At 40.9% G+C, this 20,171-nt stretch overlaps 3 protein-coding genes across 8 annotated transcripts in view; 2 read left to right on the top strand and 1 right to left on the bottom strand.

Annotated features, from left to right (window-relative positions):
• Positions 1-15: 15 nt before the first annotated feature.
• Positions 16-6,167, top strand: cfap91 (cilia and flagella associated protein 91). Of its 2 annotated transcripts, XM_084362887.1 has the most exons (17): positions 16-204; positions 315-391; positions 1,662-1,819; positions 1,934-1,996; positions 2,146-2,202; positions 2,285-2,463; positions 2,940-3,117; positions 3,568-3,725; positions 3,842-4,018; positions 4,110-4,246; positions 4,329-4,436; positions 4,527-4,598; positions 4,699-4,845; positions 4,934-5,155; positions 5,253-5,401; positions 5,507-5,598; positions 5,824-6,167. In XM_084362887.1, the coding sequence occupies exons 1-17, from the start codon at positions 117-119 to the stop codon at positions 6,033-6,035; spliced, it is 2,274 nt and encodes a 757-aa protein (XP_084219013.1). In that variant the 5' UTR covers positions 16-116; the 3' UTR covers positions 6,036-6,167. The 2 variants fall into 2 exon arrangements, with proteins under 2 accessions (XP_084219013.1, XP_084219014.1); XM_084362888.1 differs by lacking the exon at positions 315-391 and having other exon boundaries at positions 114-204.
• A 1,481-nt stretch (positions 6,168-7,648) lies between these two features.
• On the top strand, positions 7,649-14,339 carry nr1i2 (nuclear receptor subfamily 1, group I, member 2). 4 transcript variants are annotated; one of them, XM_084362916.1, is made up of 10 exons: positions 7,649-7,730; positions 7,889-8,074; positions 9,783-9,981; positions 10,252-10,382; positions 10,582-10,754; positions 10,842-11,080; positions 11,155-11,300; positions 13,201-13,317; positions 13,493-13,598; positions 13,687-14,339. In XM_084362916.1, coding segments are annotated over exons 2-10 (1,248 nt in total). In that variant the 5' UTR covers positions 7,649-7,730; positions 7,889-8,073; the 3' UTR covers positions 13,823-14,339. The 4 variants fall into 4 exon arrangements, 3 of the variants coding, with proteins under 3 accessions (XP_084219042.1, XP_084219043.1, XP_084219044.1); XR_014623313.1 differs by having other exon boundaries at positions 7,676-8,074; positions 11,155-11,293; positions 13,687-13,798; XM_084362917.1 differs by having other exon boundaries at positions 7,676-8,074; positions 9,787-9,981.
• Positions 14,340-16,301: 1,962 nt separating this feature from the next.
• gsk3ba (glycogen synthase kinase 3 beta-a) overlaps positions 16,302-20,171 on the bottom strand; it is a 38,472-nt gene continuing 34,602 nt past the window's right edge. For both annotated transcript variants that reach the window (XM_084361467.1, XM_084361468.1), the window contains exon 11: positions 16,302-19,518. In XM_084361467.1, coding sequence (XP_084217593.1) covers positions 19,448-19,518 — 71 coding nt within the window. In that variant the 3' untranslated portion in view covers positions 16,302-19,447. The remainder of the gene's footprint in view (positions 19,519-20,171) is intronic.

The following is a 20,171-nucleotide window of genomic DNA, read 5'->3' as shown; positions in this document are numbered from 1 at the left end:
CACTTTCAGTTTACCGTCTCCATGGTTACATTGTTGGACACAGCAGATATCACTGTCTGCGGGAGGATTCATTGATAAAAAATTTAAAAAGACGGCTTTTAATTTAGAGTTAAAAGATGAGCATATCTATCACGCACAGAATTACTAGTAAAAATGATGGTAAAAACTTTGCTAGGAGAGAACGGGTGTATGACTACTTGTACGGTAAGTAAACTTAATGATTAGACGCCAGTTGACGCGAGCTAACGTTAGCATATGAACTCTTGCTAGCTCACTTGGTTGACGTTAACGCCAACTGAACTGTTTTGCCACAGACCCAGTTTACACACTGTCCTCGGAGCTGGACCACGCCAGGTCCAGCTTCAAGGCCTATGCGTCTAAGGACCGAGTCGTAAGTTGTGTCCATATTTGTCCTAAAGCAAAAATATTTATTTTGTTGCTGAAATTTAAGACATTAAAGAAGTTAGCTATAGGTCTATCATCAAATAACGTCAAATATCGGGCTAATTTCTAATTTTACCATACCTAAGTGTTTCAAAAGTCAAAGGCAGCAGTCATTTTGTGTCAGTCACAGGTTAAACTATATGTCTATGACCATAAGGTTTGATTATTTTTAAAGTGATGTGTAAGGTAAACGAGTCTAGAACCGAGAGCCCGACCGAAACAGGATTTTTGGGGCCGATGCGGATACAGACATGGAGTAAAACAATGAAAATATCAGGTGTTGTAATAAGTAGTCAAAAGTCATACTTCCATAAAAGTAAATATATCATGGAACAATAATACTTTGGTAAAACTGAAAGTCAACTATACGAATAGAAGTTGAAAAAGTAAAATGTACAATATTTGCCTCCAAAATGTAGTGGAGTAGAAGTATAAATTAGCAGAAAATGGAAATACTCAGGTAAAGTACAAGTACCTCAAAATTGTACTTAAGTACAGTACTTGAGTAGATGTACTTAGGCACATTCCACCACTGCCAATATTGATATATCGGCTGATATTCTTTTATACACAGAAGATATACATAACACAAATTTGTCAACAATCCCTCAAATGTGACAAAACACTCAAGACTCACTCAAGTGTGTGTGAAACGGAGGCCAGATATTTTACAGTAGAACAATAAACTTTATTGTCCAAGTGTACTGAAATAGTAAACTTCACCAGGAATTTAATAGGTATAAATTACCCCAAGCACCCTTTTCTGCATTATGTTCTGTAAAAAATAAAAAATGAAATAAAAAATTCATAACGAATATCAAAGAGATACCCTGATATATCAGTCGGACTCTACTAGAAACTTTACCCACCTTTTTATTTCCACAATTTTTTAAGCTGAAAAAAATAAATGTATTAGATAGTAGCACATATAGCACTTTTATACTATAATATTGTACTTAAAGACTTTAAGTTGAAATGAATTTTCCTTTCACACTATGAAAACTGAGTCAGAAAAAGTCAGACGCTAGACATAATTTTACCCATTTTCTGTTTACCTCTCCTCTGCTGGGCATAAGTTGTTCCCTGAAGTGCTTTATGACCAAACTATGACCCATGGTCATGTTGTTTCTCAGTTCTTACTGTTGACATGTGAGAACAAAGAAATGGACTGCATGTGAAATGCACTTGCTGACAGTATTTCTCTCTGCCTTTATCAGAGGAGAGTGCCTGAGTTTGGGTCCATGTTCAGTTGCCTGTCCCACTACCCACGGTCTACTGTTCAGCTGGACCCTTCAGACCCTGTACCGGCCTCTATTGATCGGCGCTGGCGAGGCCACACAGAACAGCGCAGAGAGGCCCTGCAGCAGCTGGCTGGGTAAGTCAGACAAACAACATTTAAATGAGCAGCAGCAGTTACTGAGTTATATTAATTTAAGGTTCTGTTACTCATTTCAAATGCGACTGTGATTCTTGATTATATTCTTGACAGGGTTGTTGTTCCAAGGGAGAAGTGCCATGTGACTGGAGCTGATAACTGGAAATACTTTAAACGGTTTGACAAGCTACTCTGCACTCTGAATACAATTATATTAACTTTAACTAACAAATTCACGCAGTTACAGTTTACGAAAAATAACTGTCAGTTTCTCCATTAAATATTCACACAGTCTCTGACATGTTGTTTCATTCCGTTTCCTTTAGCCCTCTGATTTCCTTTGCACAGCAGCCTCCCCCAGATGTCATTTTTGCTTTGCAGAGGTACTTCTTTTTTTTTTTCCACACAATTCTGTTTTGCCTTTCTTGCTGGTCAAAGGTACATCCTCTTTTCTTGTCTCCTCAGAGAAGATTTCATATCAAATGGTGGAAACAATGCTCAGCAACAGCCCACCCACTTCACTGTGGGGGTCCAGACGGACTACAGGGAAAGTGAAACACAAACAGACCCGTACAGCCCTGAGTATGTGGTACAGCCTGGGACAACTCCCTCAGAGCTCCTGCAACTGGCAGCTTTGACTTGGGGTAGGTGATCAGCTGTTAAGGCCTTATAGACTATGATTTATAATTAAATTATTAAAACTGTATATTGTTTTTCAGGGTAAGATAACCATATTCAAAATATCATGATATCACGGTATACAGTTTTACACAATGATTATAATCATTTTTAACAGTTGCTATGATCCTTATAGAAATCAAAATAGAAAGGGTTTTTGGTTAATGTAATTTCACAAAATATTTTGTCCTGACATGAAAATAAATAAAATAAAATATAAACTTGTATTATATATATTTTAATAACATTAATTGTGGTTGAATTCAATGCCTTAGATGAGCAAATGTACACAGTATGATAGTCGTCAATTTTCATACCACGGTTGAAAATGGTATGCTGCTTCAACTCCTAAACTATACCCTTATATTATAATTAGCTTAACAGTCCCTCTTGCCACCACTGAAATTACATTTAGACCCTCTCTGATGATAATTCCCCTCAGGTCGCGGTTTGCCTGCAGGCCTGGCAGAAGTTGAAATGATACAGCGGGCACGTGCCAAGCGAGCCTGGGAGGCCACCCTTCCTCCTTTGGATGACCTCAGTCAGCTGGACAAAAGGAGACGAATGATGGAGGAGATGGAGGCCAAAGAGTGGGCTTTCAGAGAGGGAGAAATCCAGAAGTGAGGGGGGTTGCACCTCAACTGCTTTCATTTAACACTTCTTACCTAAAATGTTGGAGGTGCAGTGTTAGGTACAGATGTAAACCACAATCTTGAGCCATCTGCCATCACAAGTGCAGTCCAGCAAACCATAAAGTTTCTAAACTATTATCTGTGTTCCTGTATTGGTTATCTCTCACTGCTCCTATCAGTGCGCGCTCACTGTCAGTGTTGTTGTCATAGCTTGTTTCTGCTGCCCCCAAGTGGACAAACAATGTAATTTAATTTCATCAAAATGCCACAACCATAAACTACTTGGGGCTAATATCTGTCTTACCAAGTACAACATGTAGGACATGTCTAGTTCTTGGCTTTGAAATCAATCTTGCTGAAGCTCCTGCTCCATATTCCTTGTCTTTCTTTCTTATGACTTACTTACTTACACTCTCTGTTTCTGTGGGTGGTGGCCAGGTTACAAGAGGCTCGTCTCGCTGTGCTGAGGGACCTCTTGAAGCGACGAGACGAGGCCCAGAAAGAAGTCACAAGCGAGAGACTGAATCAGATATATTCCAAGCATCAAAAAGAGAAGGAGGCCAAGCTACACAAGATTCACAATGACTACATGAGGTGTAAGACAATCACTGCCTCTGCTCTAACATAATATTCAGATCATGAATGTGTTATTCGAGGCTTTGTTCCACTCTTTCCCACCTGTCTCTTCTTCTCATTGTTGTTTTGTCTGTAGCGCTGAGAAAACTGGAAGCTAAGTGGAGAAATGTGGAGGGGAAGCTAGAGCGACCTGGCATTGTCAGAGACTACACAGATTCTAAGACGTGCACCCTGCGGACCGGCAGGGACACATTCACAGACAGGGACACCCGCAATAATGTGTTAAAAAGCTACTACTTAGACACATATGAAGGTCAGAATCAAAATGCTTTAGGACAGTTATAATTTAGTAGATAACAGTGTTGCTTTATTGTTAGGGTAACTTTATTTTCTGTCAATCACAGGCTTGCTAAAGCTAGAGGCAGGACTCTCGGCCTCAGTCCTCAAGCCACAAGTGAAAACACCCAAACAAGTCGAGACCTTTAGAAATGTGCTCAAGCCCTCTGGGAGCAGAGCGGTAGAACTGATGATTGAATACAAGGTAAAGCAGGAAACAAAATGTGTTCATCTAACAGATCATATAAGTTCTAGATACACAAAGATTACCAGCTGTGGCTCCACAGGCGCTGAGGGAGGAGATGAACAGGCAAGAGAAGCCGCTGCGTTTTCTTGTCAAGAAGGAGAAGCCTGTTCCTCGTCCTGTCTCTCCCAGAGTGGAGGAGACACCAGAGGTCAGCTAATGTCTCTGAGTCTAAGTGACTCTGATCAACCTGCATGTAGCTGAGATGCTATTTGTTAATTAATGTTTATCCCCTCCATAGGGGGAAGAGGAGATAGAGCTCGCAGTCATCTACTTGCAGAAACTCCTTAGAGGAAGAAGCATCCAATATGAGGTCTGAACATGTCTGCATGCATGTGTGTGTGTTCACCGGCATGTCCGATATTCAAGTTGTCAGGGCATTTCTATTAATTTCTATTTGTGTTGTTGCTTAGATGTTTAAGGGCAAGGAGAACCATCAGGAGCTCATCAAGGAACTGAGGACTGTCCACGCCCTGCAGAGGGAGGAGCAGGAGCTACAGAGTGCCGACAAAGAGCTCATAATAACCCTGAAAAAAGAGAGAGACAAACAACGACACAAGGTAAAACACGCAGACACAATCGCAAAAACTATTTTTTTCAAACTCCAAACAATGTCATTACATGTACACCTTCTCTCTCCCTGTCCAGAGCTCTCAAGAGGAGGCATCTCGGTCCAGAGTGGTAGGTGCGGAGCTTGAACACCTGTTTGACACCTTGTCCAAGGAACTGATTCACCTCCAGGAGGAGCGCAGGATCCACGCCTTCACGCTGCTGGCTGAGAGAGAACGTCGCCTACGAGAGGCTGAGGAGAGTGGAAGGAGACAGGTGGAGGAGCGCAGACGCAGAGAAGAGGATGAGATCTTCAGACAAGTGCGTACAGGTGTTGATTGCTGGCTTTGAGTGTGCAAAGGAGATAGTCCTAAGCATGATAATAATGTGTGTGTGTTTTAATGTGTCCTTACCACAGGTGGTGCAGGTACACCAGGAAACTGTAGATCTGTATCTGGAGGATGTGATCCTTGAGACCTTAGAGCAGACAGCTGACCAGCAGGCCAGAGAGGAGATCCGCAGGAGGGCAAAGGAGGTCAACGACATCGCTTATGCCATGGAGGAAAGGTAATGGACTCCTCAGCATGTTTGTTAAAGCTTTACACTATTGAGAAATTCAAACCCAAGGATAATAAAGAGAAATCATTTGTTTATGTGTGTGTCTGTGAGTAGCCGGAACAATCTTCAGTCGGAGGAGATTGTGTCAGAGTTGGTGTACAGTTTCCTGATCCCAGAGGTCGAGAGGGTCCGTGTCAGACAAAGAGGTTTGGGAGATTGTTCTGTTTCCACTCACACATTATTATAATAGAATACAGTGTCAGCATTATTTAAAATAGAATTTAATTAAACAGTATCCATAGCAACAGTTAAAACACATGAAAAGTTTTAAAAGTAAAAGATTATTGCCCCTTCTAAAGAAAATAAACAACAAATAACAGTTGAATGATAAAGGCTTTAACCTGTCTAACCTTGTGACTTCTCTCCCCCAGTGCACCAGAGGCAGCATAGACACTTGCAAGCAGCTCAGAGTATAATTCAGGGGGCTGCAGATCATTCTGGGATCCTTCCAAGTACTGAGGAGGCCTCACAGTCGACCTGTCCCGCTGAGAGAGCCTCAACACGACTCCTCGAGGAGATAATCAACCAAGTGGAGCAGGAGCAGGGGAAGGAAGCAGAGCCGCACCACACTCCAACCGAGTAGAGGACTAGAAATATTTAAAGTGTACTGACATACAGTCTGATGTCTCAATATGTTGTTGACTCATTTGTTTTAAGTGTACGTTTCATTATCATCATTGTTGGGTTATGAGTTGATTAAAGCTTTTTGACTATCGCGACTGACATATTTTATACAGTTGTTCATTCAATACACAATACACAATAACAGTATATTTCCACCCCAAGGTCCAAGTACAAACTTCATTCATTACCACGCTGAGGAGTGTATAGAGGATTCATGTTTAGGTTACTCATATTGACTACTTTTGTCTTATTTTAACAAGGTGCTCCTGCAGTTTCCATTTTTTCTAAGTGTTAGCTCTACTATCACGTCTCTAAAACAAATTAATTCCATTTCATTTTGTAGAATTTTTAATTTTAACAAACCAAATGTTTTCATCAAAGTTCAAATATAAAAAAAAAATGTGTTTTAGGTCTCTTGACTGTGAAAGTGACTTCCCTTTATTTTTTTCAAAAATTGCGCAGTAGAATTTTCTTATTCATTGGGATTTTCAGCAAACCTTGACAGTTCAGATAAGAAGGGATATTACTGTATATGTATTTTCCAGAATTCTCAAAGCTTTGTATGGTCATAGTTACTGTAAAATAATAATAAAATAAAAGCTTGTCCCAACTGAAATGTCTACAGGAAGAAGTTGCGATTGCAGTACATCAACTTAAATGATGCAATCATACTGTATTTAAAATTTTTAAAATTGATTTCAATTGATGAGTAATAGTTTTATACTAAATGTTGCACTATTTAATTCCCATGAAATACAATTTTATATTAAAGGTGCACTTTGTAGTATTGGGGAAGAATTTTTAGTCAGATCTGCATTGATTGATTTAAAAAAAAAAACCTAAATAAACAAACTCTTTGTTGTCATGCCTGAATAAACTCAATAAACAAACTGACCCTAAAGGACAACACAATTTCATACTGTTTCACTTTGTTTATATGTGGCGAACCCTGCCACCTTTCTAGCTTCAAACAGTGTTCTGGGACCTTATTTTCCTCTGAGCAGCTTGTTTATTCAGTAATGGAAACAAATATTTCTATGTATTATTACCTCATTAATATTGTCTTTATCTTCTCTAAAACTACATAGTGCACTTTTAAGAAATGAATATATTTAATTGATCATGATCGCATTTCAATTCGATATTATAACATCCACAGACTGTAAATCTATTAAGGACATGGCTCCATTATAAAGGCATATTTACGCTGCATGTTGACGTGCCTTTGTCTGCAAGGGCTTCTTCAGGTGAGGTTGTCTGATGTGTAAATTTCCCTTTAATTTTTAAGAATGGCTTTAAATATTATATTTTTTCTATATTCCAACTATTAAAAAAAGTATTTTGTGTTTGTTTTATATGTGTAGGTTCGCTACGTGCATCACAACGTATCAACTTTCCGAGGAGGCATTTGTTCAAATGCTGTGCAGGATAATAGAATATCTTTTTATTATTATTATTATTATTATTATTATTATTATTATTATTATTATTATTATTGAGTTAAATGTAAGAACTCTCGACCGGTTCAGATTTAAGCGACTGTTACTACGTCCTTTTTGGCCACTCTCGGCACCGGTACCTAGTCACATCCATGGAATAGACGCGCAACAACATCCAAACGGCAGCTGAACGGGTTTTGGTTCGCCCGGCCGCGGTAAATCCTCCTGCTACAACAGATAAATAGGCCAACACACGCACTACTGTCGGATATTTTACAAAATGTGTCGGCTCCTCGGCCTTACCTGCCCCTCTCCTCCTCTCACCCCTCCACCCCCCACTTGGAAACACGCCCGTCCCGCGGTCTGCTGCCAGGAACACCTGTGGCACCGAGCCCGGTATCAGACATCAGACAACACGAGCAGCAGGAAGAGTCGGTGCGATACTCGGGCTCACCTGTGGAGCGTTCACTAAATCCAGAAACCCACCGTGATTTACGGCTGCGAGGCGAAGCCTGGCGGGCTGCAGACAGCTGTTTGGACATCTGGAAGCACCGAGGCAGTGAGTGGAAAGATATATCGATCATGTGTGTGGACCTTTAGCCTGGTCAGGGACAGGCTGGAAAAGTAGGTCCTTTCAGATTGTCTCAGTGTTCACAGAGAGCCTCGTACAGGTTTTATTAACTTATTGTGTAAAGAGTTCATTCAAAGGCAGGACAGTACAGTCGTGTCGCCCAAACACTGATTTGACAAACTTCTTTCAGCCAGCCTACATGTTTTCTGTCGCCGTGACCCAGCTGAGCTGTGGAAGTGAAAGTAATGGACTAGTGGTTTAAAGACACACAGCACCACACTGGGTCGACACCAAATAACGACTGTGTGTTTAAAATATATCATAAATGAGGGTTATTGATAGGGTGATCTGATCGATGATGATGAAGTACGACCTCTCTCTGTTCAGTTGCATCGAAAAAGCTTTATTGACTTGAAGATGTGAAGCAATAAGAGGCCTACTATTATACTGGATTCATATTTTTCATTCATTCAGCCATCACATTTGGTTGTTTTGCTCATGATTTTCCAAAACAATTTTTAAAAAAAACCAATACTTACACACACTCCTTGAAAAAAACAGGAGCAGGAGGAAGAAAAACTTATATTATCTGCTCCTGTCGTTATAATAGCACTAGATACTGTACATACAGGTGGCCAGCCCTTTTTGTTGACCTTTTCTTTCCACAAATGAAGTAAAAAAATTAGCAATACATACTCAGCTTCAATCAGTAACAGTCATAATGCCGCATATTGTTTCTTTATAAATTCTCTTAATTTGAATAATATTTAAGCAGCATTTTAAATCATTGTCCAGAGAATTTCACTCCATATACCTAAGTACTCATCTGCTTTATGTAGTGACATACATACAGACATCTGAAATGTCCTTCTATACCACTTATACAAGACCTCTGTCAACCCATTAGACATATTTTTCTATGTGATTTCAATGTTACATAAAGGTCTGTCACTGAAAATGACAAAAGTGTGATGGCATCAGGCAAAAGGCTAAATAAATGGAATAACTGTTAAATGCTTTTATTATCAGAAAATCATGCAGGCAAAAACATTTTTCAACTTATTAAGATGTCAGAAATACTTTTATCCAGATCTTCATAATATTTTTCTTTTATATCTTTATTTCTGTGACTGCAAATACATCTGTCCACTCCAGTGGATGTTATGTGCCAAAAGGTATATTCTTAAAATCACGAGAAAAACTCCAAAGCGTCATCTTGATCGTGCCCAGGACAAGATGAGCTCATCATCTTCAACGTTAGGGGGCCCTCACTTTTACCTGTCCGGTTTTCTTAGAATAATTGGGTTTAAGAGTCGGTCCGGGGTACTTGGTGCATCTTTTCTTCACTTTGCCATTTTTAATTTATGATGCGGTATCTCAAATTAACAGTGATATAAAGATATTAATCAAAGGCTTTGGGGATCCACCACCTGGTGTTTGGGATATTGTTAAAAAATGCTTCCAAATAGTGGACAGAGGCAAGAGCGTCAGTGCCGCATATCTTTTTCTAGATTAGTTTTGATTTGGTAAAAAAAAGAAAAAGAAAAAGGTGAACGGTACGCTTCATCTCACAGTGTTGCTTGTGTTGTCACCACTAAAACCTCACACAGGGTGGGGGCCCTGCCACTTCTTACTTACATTTGAAATGAATCAACATGAAGCAAGTGACTGCAGAATCATGTAATCTTCCCTTAAGTGAGAATGAACGAGAAGCTCGGTGGATTTCAGACCATCCGAGAAGCGCTCACACGGCAAAATAAAGAGGACGAGGACGAGGACAAGGATGGGAAGCTGACAGAAGATGACGAGCCCAGAGCCTGCGGTGTCTGTGGCGACCTGGCCAAGGGTTACCACTTCAATGCCTTGACGTGTGAAGGCTGCAAAGGCTTCTTCAGGTGGGCTTGTTTCAGTTTCACACACACTGCTGCTTCTCCCTCGTCACAGTCTTACTTGCATAAATGTCTAGAACAGAAATCTAAACATTGGACATTTTCTCACCACTGAAATTAAAACCAGTTAATCATTAGTGATTTCTCATTGACTTAAACTGTAGCTTCCTACGACCCACTGTTATTATAATGTAATATTTGTTTTCACGCATGTGATTTCTAACTTCAGATTGATGTCTGCTTGCTGTTACTAAGTGGATTTTTGAATCACTTCAGGCGTGCCATAAAGAGGTCGACGCCGCTTCGGTGTCCTTTCCTGAATAAATGCAGTATAACCAAAAACAACCGGCGGTCGTGTCAAGCCTGCCGCTTCCATAAATGCCAGGCCATAGGCATGAGAAAAGAAAGTAAGTAACATACAGAAACAACAGATGATCCCTTATTTATATAAAATGACTGTAAGTAAGTAAATGATGTGAATATTGATATGAAATAAATGTTGCTTTGAGGCCATTTCAAAAAGTTTCTAAACTGTCAGTGGTGTGTTTAAATCAGTATTTTCATGGTAGCATACAGTGCACACAAGTGTTGTTGGTGTCCTTGTAGTGGTCATGTCTGAGGTGGAGGTGCTGGAGAGGAGGATCCGCATCAAGAAGAAGAAGAAGAAGCTCGACGCACCGGTGCAGCTCTCCTCCCAACAAGAGGAGACCGTTCAGGAGCTGCTCTGCGGCCACCGCAGCACGTTCGACTCTGCATTTTACCGCTTCAGTGGCTTCAGGGTGTGTGAATGACTTGGAGCATGTTTGACGTGTTGTCATCGTAATTATTTTAACTTATCTGACTGAAATTTTCGGGGTTTTTTTCAGCCTATGGACAGAAACATCCTTCCTGTGAATGAGGACAACCAGTCTGCAAGCGAGCCCTCGTCCACCTCCTCCTCCTCTTCCTCCTCCAGTCTCTCTGGTTCCTTTGACAAACAAGAAAACGTAGAGGGCAAACCAGAGAGAAAAAATAGTGTTTTTACCGCTCTACCACATGTGACTGACCTCTTAACTTACATGATCCAAGACATCATCAGTTTCTCTAAAAGTCTCCAGGACTTCCGGTAAATGCGTATTCATATAAGTCTTTTAGGAGGCACTCATTCACCACTAACCGTGTCACGCCGGTGTCTTACAGGTCTTTAATCATGGAGGACCAAATTGCCCTGTTGAAGGGGGCCACGTTTGAAGTGATGCAGATCCGCTTCAACATGGTGTTCAATACAGAAACAGGCATCTGGGAATGCGGCAACATAATGTACTGCATAGATGACGCTGTACGCGGTGAGACTGCGGACACAAACACAATCCAAAGCATGGTTTTATGTCACTGAAGGGTTATACTTGGCTGTTTCTACTGTGAAGTGTCAAAATGTACAGAGGAATACATACACAAGACAAATAACACTTTAAAATGTGCACGGTTAGAGATTTTATTTATTTATTTATTTTTTTTAAAGCAAGCTGATGGAGCCATGACGTGTGGAAGGGGATGTTCATAAGTCCATCAGTCTGACAATTCTTGTAAAAGACAACTATTACAACAGCACGTCTGGAAGTCCACTGAGCAAATTCAGTAAATAACAGGGCTTACTGGTGCATTCAGAACGACTGGACTTGAAAACAGCGTAGGTTTAGCGAGAAAGTTCAAGCTCCACCAGCAAGTAGAGCAACGGGAGAGAGAACAACAGTTATGCTCGTGAAACACAAGGCATGATTGGAATGTAAGGGGTCAAGATAGACATAGGATCCATAGTTTGCTATCCTGATCATGACACAGAAAATGGTTACATTCCCGTACGTTATGGCTTTTTTTGATGCACGTGTGATAGCGAGTGTGTAGTGTCACTGACCGTGGGAAAGTGATTAACGTCTGTATAGACTCCAGTTTTTATTAAGCCTTTGATCAAAGTATCAGTATCGTACTGGAATCGATACCAGCCTGGGTTTTACTTTTATTGGATTGAAAAAGGAAATAAGTGGTATGTTAATCAAGTCTACAGTGATGTAATACATTGACTAAATACTGTACATTGAGTGATGGTTTTAGTTTAGCTAGATCTGGAAATACAAAAGCATCGACGGAAGTGAGACAGAATGTAAGTGACAGACATGATGACGAGTCAGAAGCACCGAGGTAGCCTATGTGCTGTATGTGAGGAATCCATGTTATAGTTGACACGGTTTGAAAGTAATCAAGACAGAAGCAGTGTCAGACATGTCAGGTACCTCTGGTTTACAGACACAGTATGTCAGTTTTCTGACCTGTTGAAGGAGCCAACGTAAGGACGTTAGTTTCTCATCTAACTCGCGTTGGTTTCAATAAGCCTTCACCTTCAAGCTGTGAATTTGCAAAGTACTAATGATTCACAGTCGGAGCATGTTTATAGATATATAGTGAGCAGTCAGACGTATAATATAATATGTGTGCAGTTCTTATGTCATGTGCTTAGAGGCGTAACGTGACTCCTGGAGGAGCGCTCACCAGAATGTTGTCAAACCGGTGTCTGCTCCTTTTCCAATGAACAAAATGCAGTCGGCGTTTCAGCTCCCAGCGTTGTGTTCACTGCCTTTAGTTTAGTCTCTCAAAATGATAAGGGGATATTATTGTTCGATAATATAATGTTATTGATTGGCTGGCTGGTGTCTGTCATAAAATTCATTTTCGGACACTTCCAAAGAAATCACTGGTGAGCTAACCATGACAGGACAACAACAAAGTCAAAAAACACAAACTGCTTTTTGTTTTTGTTTTGTTTTGTTTTTTTGTGAAATGAAACTGAAATGACCGAAATGTTCCATCCTTACAAAAACAAACAAAAACTTTTACTGAGTAGTTGACTTCATGCTCCGCTCAGCCCTGCCCCCCCACACTACATGACCTGTTGTATTTTGAAAGAGACCCCCTAGTGGCAGAAATTACATATTGTGTGTTTAATTGAAATTGATCCACTTTGGTGTTTTTTGCATTAATCAAACATTTCCACAATTTCCTGAAAATGTTTCACAATAAAAGCATTGGCTGTTGGTGGTTGAGTTGCATTGTGGTTAATGTAGGTGCCATGTTGTGACAAGGATGAAGAATGCTTTGAGTAAAAAGGATGCTGATGCATCAGTTATAGCTTTTTCTAGTCACACCATTTCTGCCATGTTACTGACATCTCTATTCACCTGTGTTTTGTAGCGGGCTTCCAGCCGCTCCTGCTGGAGCCTCTGCTCAGATTTCACCACACACTGCGCAAGCTGGGCCTGCAGGAGGAGGAGTATGTTCTCATGCAAGCCATGTCGTTGTTTTCTCCAGGTAGCAGCAGGTCTTCATCAGTTCATCCCAGTCCGTGCTAGTCAATCATTTATGAACGCTGTTAAAGCCAACAAACTGTCTGCATATGTATCCAAATGTAAAATATATTTCTGTAAGTTCTCAGGTTCAGGTTTTCTTGGGATCAGCATGCATCTGTTTTTATCTGATCTTTAAGATCGTCCAGGTGTGCAGGAACACAGTGTGATTGACAAGCTTCATGAAAACTTGGGGCTGACACTAAAAACCTGGATTGACTGCAAGAGAACAGGTCCAGAAAAACAGTGAGTGAGATACCGAGCACCACTCTCAGTCTACTCAGTCTGAAACCTTTCACAGATTGAACCTCTTCTGCTTCCTCTGTGCCTCCAGCTTGCTCTACCCCAAAGTGATGGCCTGTCTCACCGAGATGAGAACAATGACTGAGGAGTACAGCAAACAGGTTCTGCAGATCCAGGACATCGAGCCTGACGTCATCTCTCCCCTCATAATGGAGATAGTCAGTTAATTCTTCTAATACTGACATCTACATGGACAGCTCGAGCACTCGGGGTCGGCACTTCCGTTATTTAATAATGAAGACCCCAAACTGGAAACCAGCTGCAAGTATTCTGGTTTAGCTGTTGTAAAAATGCATCAATATACTAAAGAAGCATTTCTGTCATGCAACAGTCTCATCATCCTGAACAGATGAAGGTGATTGTTAACCTCACAGTCTGGGTCAGCTGAGTCTGGCTGAAATGTAAACTACCTGTACAGTGTGCACATATTGTGTTCCTATGAATGAATGTTGACTTAAAGTTGTGAGATTTAAGTGTTTTTGTTGCAATGTTGCACACAGAACTGTAGAAGAACATGAAGTATGCACAGTATTTTCTCAGAGAATGGAAAGAGTCGTTGACAATCTTTGCTTTCTATATTTGTTACCTCAGGTTGTTTTTAGTTTTTTTAACGCCATCATGTGAAACAGAAATTCTCGTACACTTTTTGTAAACAGGGCTGATTAAAATACTCCACAAATTGGGCGTCCCAGTAGCTCAGTTGGTAGAGCAGGCGTCCCGTGTACAGAGGCCCTGTCCTCGCTGCAGTGGCCCAGGGCCCGAGTCCAACATGTGGCACACCACTGCATGCCATCCCACCTCCCCCTCATCCCTCCAACCCCTGTCACCCCTCAATACTGTCTTATCAATAAAGCCATGAAAAGAAAGAAGAAAAACACTCAACAACATTTGAAGTGTGTGATGGTGCTTCTAGAGTCATTAACAGCATAATCTGACAAACGCTGCCCCTCTGTGGTCATACTGAGACAAAGATGTAAACAAGAAACTCATATGTTGCTGCCAAATCTCTAAAGAACCTAATGTTTGAGATATAAGTCAAGGAGGTAGGACCTTAAAGCTTGGTGTAAAGAAGCTAAAGCAGTAGGAATGATAAGCAAGTGTGATTCTTAAAGGCAGACTGTAAAAAAAAAAGGACTATAACCAGGCCTGACATCCTTATCACATACTGATTCTAATGAGGTTTTTACCATGAAGTATGTTTACAGTAGAAAAGTGACTAAATGAAGTACACTCAAAGCAGACAAAACAAATAACTAAATACAAATTATAAAACAAATTCAAATAAGTTTTGGACGGCTCCAAAAATGTAAGAATTAAACTTTTGAAAAAACATTTGAATGTGCATTTATGAGATTTAATTTGCAAATACTTATGTATCATTTGATTTACAACTCATGTCCCACATACAGTATTGTATCATTTCCTTTAAGTGTGTTTACAGGTCTTGAGGAGTACTACTGCATATGTGAATATAGTAGTATAAAGCCTTTTGTGACTCCAGAGGAAGCTACATGCGATCTGATAAATTGCCTCCAGTGATGTTACTCAGGGGTTACTCAAGTTGCATTGTGGGTAATGTAGGCACCAGGTTTTGAAAAGGAAGAAGAATAGGTGGAAGAAAATAGGTGATCTCTGGTTCTGCTGTATCGATTTTGGATATTTAATTTGTCCATGACTCCAAAAGGAGTGTAATGGTAGACCAGTGGACTGCTTTTCAAAACCTGGCACCTGCATTACCCACAATGCAACTTAGCCACAGAGTGACACTGAATACAATACAAACACTTATAATCATCCATTCATTTTCTCTGCCCCGAATTACACGCCACTCTTTATATTAGCTTGTGGTTAGCTGGGTTTTGCTTGCGAGCCACAGTAACATTAACCAGTGTTTGCATTAGCAAATGTAGCAGCGCAGCAGGCAGGGTGATGGGGTGTTTGTTAGCAGAGTTACTTTTACTTTTGGTGCTCCCGTCAGGAATGAGCCTCTGGTTGTTAGCATTTAGCTCAGAGCACCACTGTGCCTTTAGCCTCACAGAGCTGCTAGCATGACTGTAGATACATAATTACACAGAAATATAAACGTGTTTAATGTGAATATTTGGAAGAATCACACTCAAACACAATCAAACATATACATACGATTGCATTCATGTTAAAGCAACATGTAGAAATTGGCATTTTATGCGATTTGGCGCCCCCCCAGTTTGTTTCACAGAGTGCAACACCACTGTTGTGCATACAAATTCAAGATTTTTAACAGTTTGTAGGTAATGTAGGTGCCAACTACAAACAAAACTCATTACATCATAATAATGTTGTGTGTTGAAAACGTGTATGTTGAAGTAAACATGTATGTAACGCTGTGATCCTACCCTCTCACTGAAGTTACATAGTGCAGAAACAAGATAGAGACACCATTCACCCTACAAGATCTGTACCGTCAAACATTTTGAAGCTGTTATTTTAAGCTGGAAAGTTACATAATGTTGCTTTAACTTTTTCATGTTGTACAAGTAGCTCAAGTTTTCTTTTATCAACTCACCTCAATTTTCCAAAATAATAATGCGGCCGTCCATTTTGCTTTTGGCTTCGCAGAGAGACAACAGCACACTCACTTAAAAGAAGACAGAGCCGACACAGTGCTTGATCATTTCCAGGCTATCCTACTCTTTATTTAATGCAAATTACAGTACCAGGGAACTATTCCTCAGAGCACGCAGAGGGAATATTTACAGAGGTGCACATTTAGCATACCTTCACAGAACAAAAAAAAACAAAAACAAACAAACAAAAAAAAGAACAAATGAAATAAAAATTTCAGTCACAAACAGAGGCATTCAAGTAGTAGTACTGTTATACAGGATGTTTTTGTAGTATTTCTTATGATTTCTCTTTTCTTTAACCCCAGTTAGCATATTTAACGAGTGTATATGCTAGTATAACATATTGTACTAGCATATGTACTTGCTTGTCTTCTTTTTTGGTAACCTTTGTGGTGTTTTTATTGAACTGGAGTCCGGGGTAGGGTGAGGTTGTTTAAACTGTCTGGTGGTAGCAACACGTTCATGAATGCGAAATTACAGCAAGCAGGAGACAGGAGAGAGGCTACATGACTCGACCCCTTTAGGTGCTACTGAATTCCCCCCGGATATGCAGACGGGGAGGAGAACAAGCAAAGAGGACAGAGAGACAACGAAATATCCAGAGAGAAGAAGAAGAAGAAGAAGAAGAAGAGACAGAATACATCATGACTGCCTCTGAGGATGGCTCATCACAACTACATCTTAGTTTGGCTTTGGTAACAGAACCAACACCGTGAGTAATACAGAAACTGTACTGTATTGTATATATACAGTATACGAGGCCTTTTCAACCCCTGCTGTCGTCCACGACACCCTCAGCCATCCACCCACCCCTTACACACTTCATGCCCCTCGAGTCCATGCCAGGACTGTGGTATACATGTTTGTGCGTGCATGTGTGTGTGTCCAAGATAAAACATCTAAAATAAACACTTGTCTACTGTATCATCAGTTTAAGGAAAATATCCTTACAATTAACAATGTCTGTATATTACATTAAGTGTGCAATGAAAAAGGGGCGAAAGAGGTGCGAGTGGACAAGGGGCGGGGGGGGGACTTGAAAAATCAAGTGGAAGAGTGTGCATGTGTGTGCGCATGTGTCGCAGGATAGCAGGACATTCAACAGCACCAAAGGGAGAGCCACAATATCAGGGGGGTGATGGCGGGGGCTGGGTGAGGAAGGATGGGGGGGGACAAGGCGAAGGTGTATGAAAGCAAAGGCACTCCAAACTATAGTTACACTATACATGACTAGTTCTTGTTACAATAATACAGCTGTCATCTACTGTACTGTACAGGTAAGATTGAACATATGGCTGGATAAAGCTGATCATCATCATCATCTACAATATCCATAAACAACATCAGTTTTGCCCTGATTCTCTTTTTTTTTTTCTTTTTTTTTTTTTTTTAAGTGTTTTTCATTTCTTTCCCTACCCTTTGTCATCTTTGTTTTTGCTCATAAACAGTACATGGGTCTGCATATATACATACCTTGAACACAACATGGAAAAAAAAAAAAAAAAAAAAAAAATCAACATAACAACATAAAAAAACAACATACAAGTCATACGAGTCAGAATTTTGGTGAGGAGCATTTATCCTGTATATACAACTTTTTTCTTTTCTTTTTTCTTTTCTTTATCTTAAAATGTAGTGAGTATTCTCTGTAAATAAGACGCTTCGACAGACTGTACCGAGTGGCTCTACGTGCGGCAGGTGGAGGAGAGAAAAATAACGCTGAGGGCTAACACTGCAGTCAGTGGTCACAACGCGTGAGGCGGTCCGCCGGAGGAGACCACCGCCGGGACTTCTCGAGGGAGTCGAGGGAAGAAAAAAGTGTTTAGGAAAATCTTGAATTCTTCACAGAGACGGAGCGAGGAAGAGGAAGAGCTAGATGTTTGTCTAGACACCGCACTGCCACAGCAACACTGTTACAGACAGGGTCGGTACAAAGACGGGGAATAGAGCGTTGCCCTAAATCCATCTACAGCCTTAAAACAGACAACACAGGAGAACAGGGAAGTGACGGCTGGAATATAACAACACTCCAGCAACAGAAAGAAACAAAACACCACCTTAGCTAAATCTATTGTCTTTAGGCAGCGGCAAATATTGCCACTGCTCTGCCAGATATGAGCTCACCATAAATGATTTCTGAACCATTGTAGTTAATATACATATATCTATATATACTTTTTATACATAAGGAAAAGTAATATATAAACTGTGTATGTATGCATGTTTGTTTTGTATTGTATGTATATATTATACAAGCACACAGGACCAGATACATGTCACATCCATCGCACATGGCAATCCAAAAACATCTGCCCAGGAGTACAAAACAAAAAAAAAATTAAAAACAAGGTTGAGTAAAACAGTTTGCTAACCATTTAAAAACAACCCCGGGCAAAAAAAAACAAAAAACGAAGAAACAACCTGTCCAAATGTTACCTCCCCTCGCAAGTGGACTGCTTCTTTCCACATACATCAGGATCTTCATGCATCCATGTGTGTGAGGATGTGTGTTTATGAGTGTGTATGTGTGTATACCCGTGCGCGAGCCTCATGCCTTGTCTGCGGAAGTGGAGGTGAGAAGTGAGAGGGTGGGGGTGACCCCCGGGTGATCCTAACCATACTCAGGCCATGCACTACAGGAGGAACCAAAGGAGGGAGAGAGGGGTGAGGGGTGGGGGGGGGTGTCAAAGGATGAGGTTGCAGAAAAATGGATCAATGTGGGGGCGAGGACAGAGGGGGAGAGGGCCAAGGGGAACAGCTTAGGACTTTTTCTACAGATTGTCCTCTTACAAACATTAGCAGGCTAGCATTGTGTATACATGTACAGTGTACTTTTATCAATAGTACAGTCGACAACAGCTCTGGCCCCACGCTTCGCTTCCCCCCGTTGAAAGGGCACGGAGAGATGTCTTTGACAGAGGATGGAGAAGAGTTCAAACAGCTGGATGAGGGGCCAGTCGGGGGATAAAAGAGGCAGATCGGGGATGCTTGGTTTGTGGTCGTGGCATGGGGCTGTTGGCTAGCTGTTGAACCCGGACTGCGTCGGCAACGCTCCGCTGCTGTCAGGGAGGAGAGCAGAGCAGAGCAGAGCAGTGCTGAGCGGAGCGGAGCTCACCCCCCCGGCCGGGGCAATGGAGAGGCCGTGGGCTGGGGCTGAGACCGGGGCAGGGCGGTTGGTCTGTGGGCTCAGGAGGTGGAGTTGGAGGCCGAGGCAGAGGCGGTGGTGGTGCTGGGGCCTCGCTCTGTGCTGCTTCCATCTATGGAGAGGAAGAGGAGATATTTACATTACTTGTGCTGGGTTTCTTAGGAGATTGGGGCTTTTCAGAGTAAGGTAATATACACCAACTCCAAGTTAACATCCACAAAACATGAAATGAAATGTATTGTCTATACAAGGTTGACAAGTTTTACAGCAGGCACAGATAGCTGAATATAACCCGCTTTTCATGGCTAATACCAATTTTAAAGGTATTTTAAAGATGTAATATGTAAGAATTTTGCCACCTTTCGGATTCATACTCAAAACAAATAGGAGAAAGCATATCGCTAGAGTTACTGCTACTAACTGTAGCTGCCATTAGCCAGTTAACTCAGTTAGCCGTGCAGCTAGTGGTTCAGACTGGAAGCCCGGAAAATTGGGGAAGTGAATGTGTTTATAACGCTAGCACAGAAGTTTTGGACCAGGACAGGCTTGGGTATACATAGACGTTATAATGTCAAAACTGTTATTTTTATGTTCTTTTGTTTTGTTGATTTTTTTGAAGGTTTTCAACTAATATCTTGCATATTGTGCCTTTAAAATAAGTTCCTAACTTGAAGTTTATGCACACCTCAAAAAGACTTGGATGTAGTGACAAACGATGGATGATTTCATATTCCATACTGTAGCTGGAAAAAGATTTGTTGTGTT

Source organism: Pagrus pagrus, assembly GCF_965226575.1.
Source record: "Pagrus pagrus genome assembly, chromosome: 9".
Classification (NCBI taxonomy): domain Eukaryota; kingdom Metazoa; phylum Chordata; class Actinopteri; order Spariformes; family Sparidae; genus Pagrus; species Pagrus pagrus.
Note: the sequence above shows the minus strand (reverse complement) of the source record. Positions and strands in the feature narration are given on the sequence as shown.

What these genes read in the sequence shown, in the direction of transcription:
- cfap91 (XM_084362887.1), top strand. Translation starts at nt 117, where the DNA reads ATGAGCATATCTATCACGCACAGAATTACTAGTAAAAATGATGGTAAA. An exon ending in GTCATTTTTGCTTTGCAGAG is followed by an intron (nt 2,203 to 2,284) that starts GTACTTCTTTTT and finishes TTGTCTCCTCAG; the next exon opens with AGAAGATTTCATATCAAATG. An exon ending in ACTGGCAGCTTTGACTTGGG is followed by an intron (nt 2,464 to 2,939) that starts GTAGGTGATCAG and finishes AATTCCCCTCAG; the next exon opens with GTCGCGGTTTGCCTGCAGGC.
- nr1i2 (XM_084362916.1), top strand. An exon ending in GGCTGCAAAGGCTTCTTCAG is followed by an intron (nt 9,982 to 10,251) that starts GTGGGCTTGTTT and finishes GAATCACTTCAG; the next exon opens with GCGTGCCATAAAGAGGTCGA. An exon ending in CATAGATGACGCTGTACGCG is followed by an intron (nt 11,301 to 13,200) that starts GTGAGACTGCGG and finishes TGTGTTTTGTAG; the next exon opens with CGGGCTTCCAGCCGCTCCTG.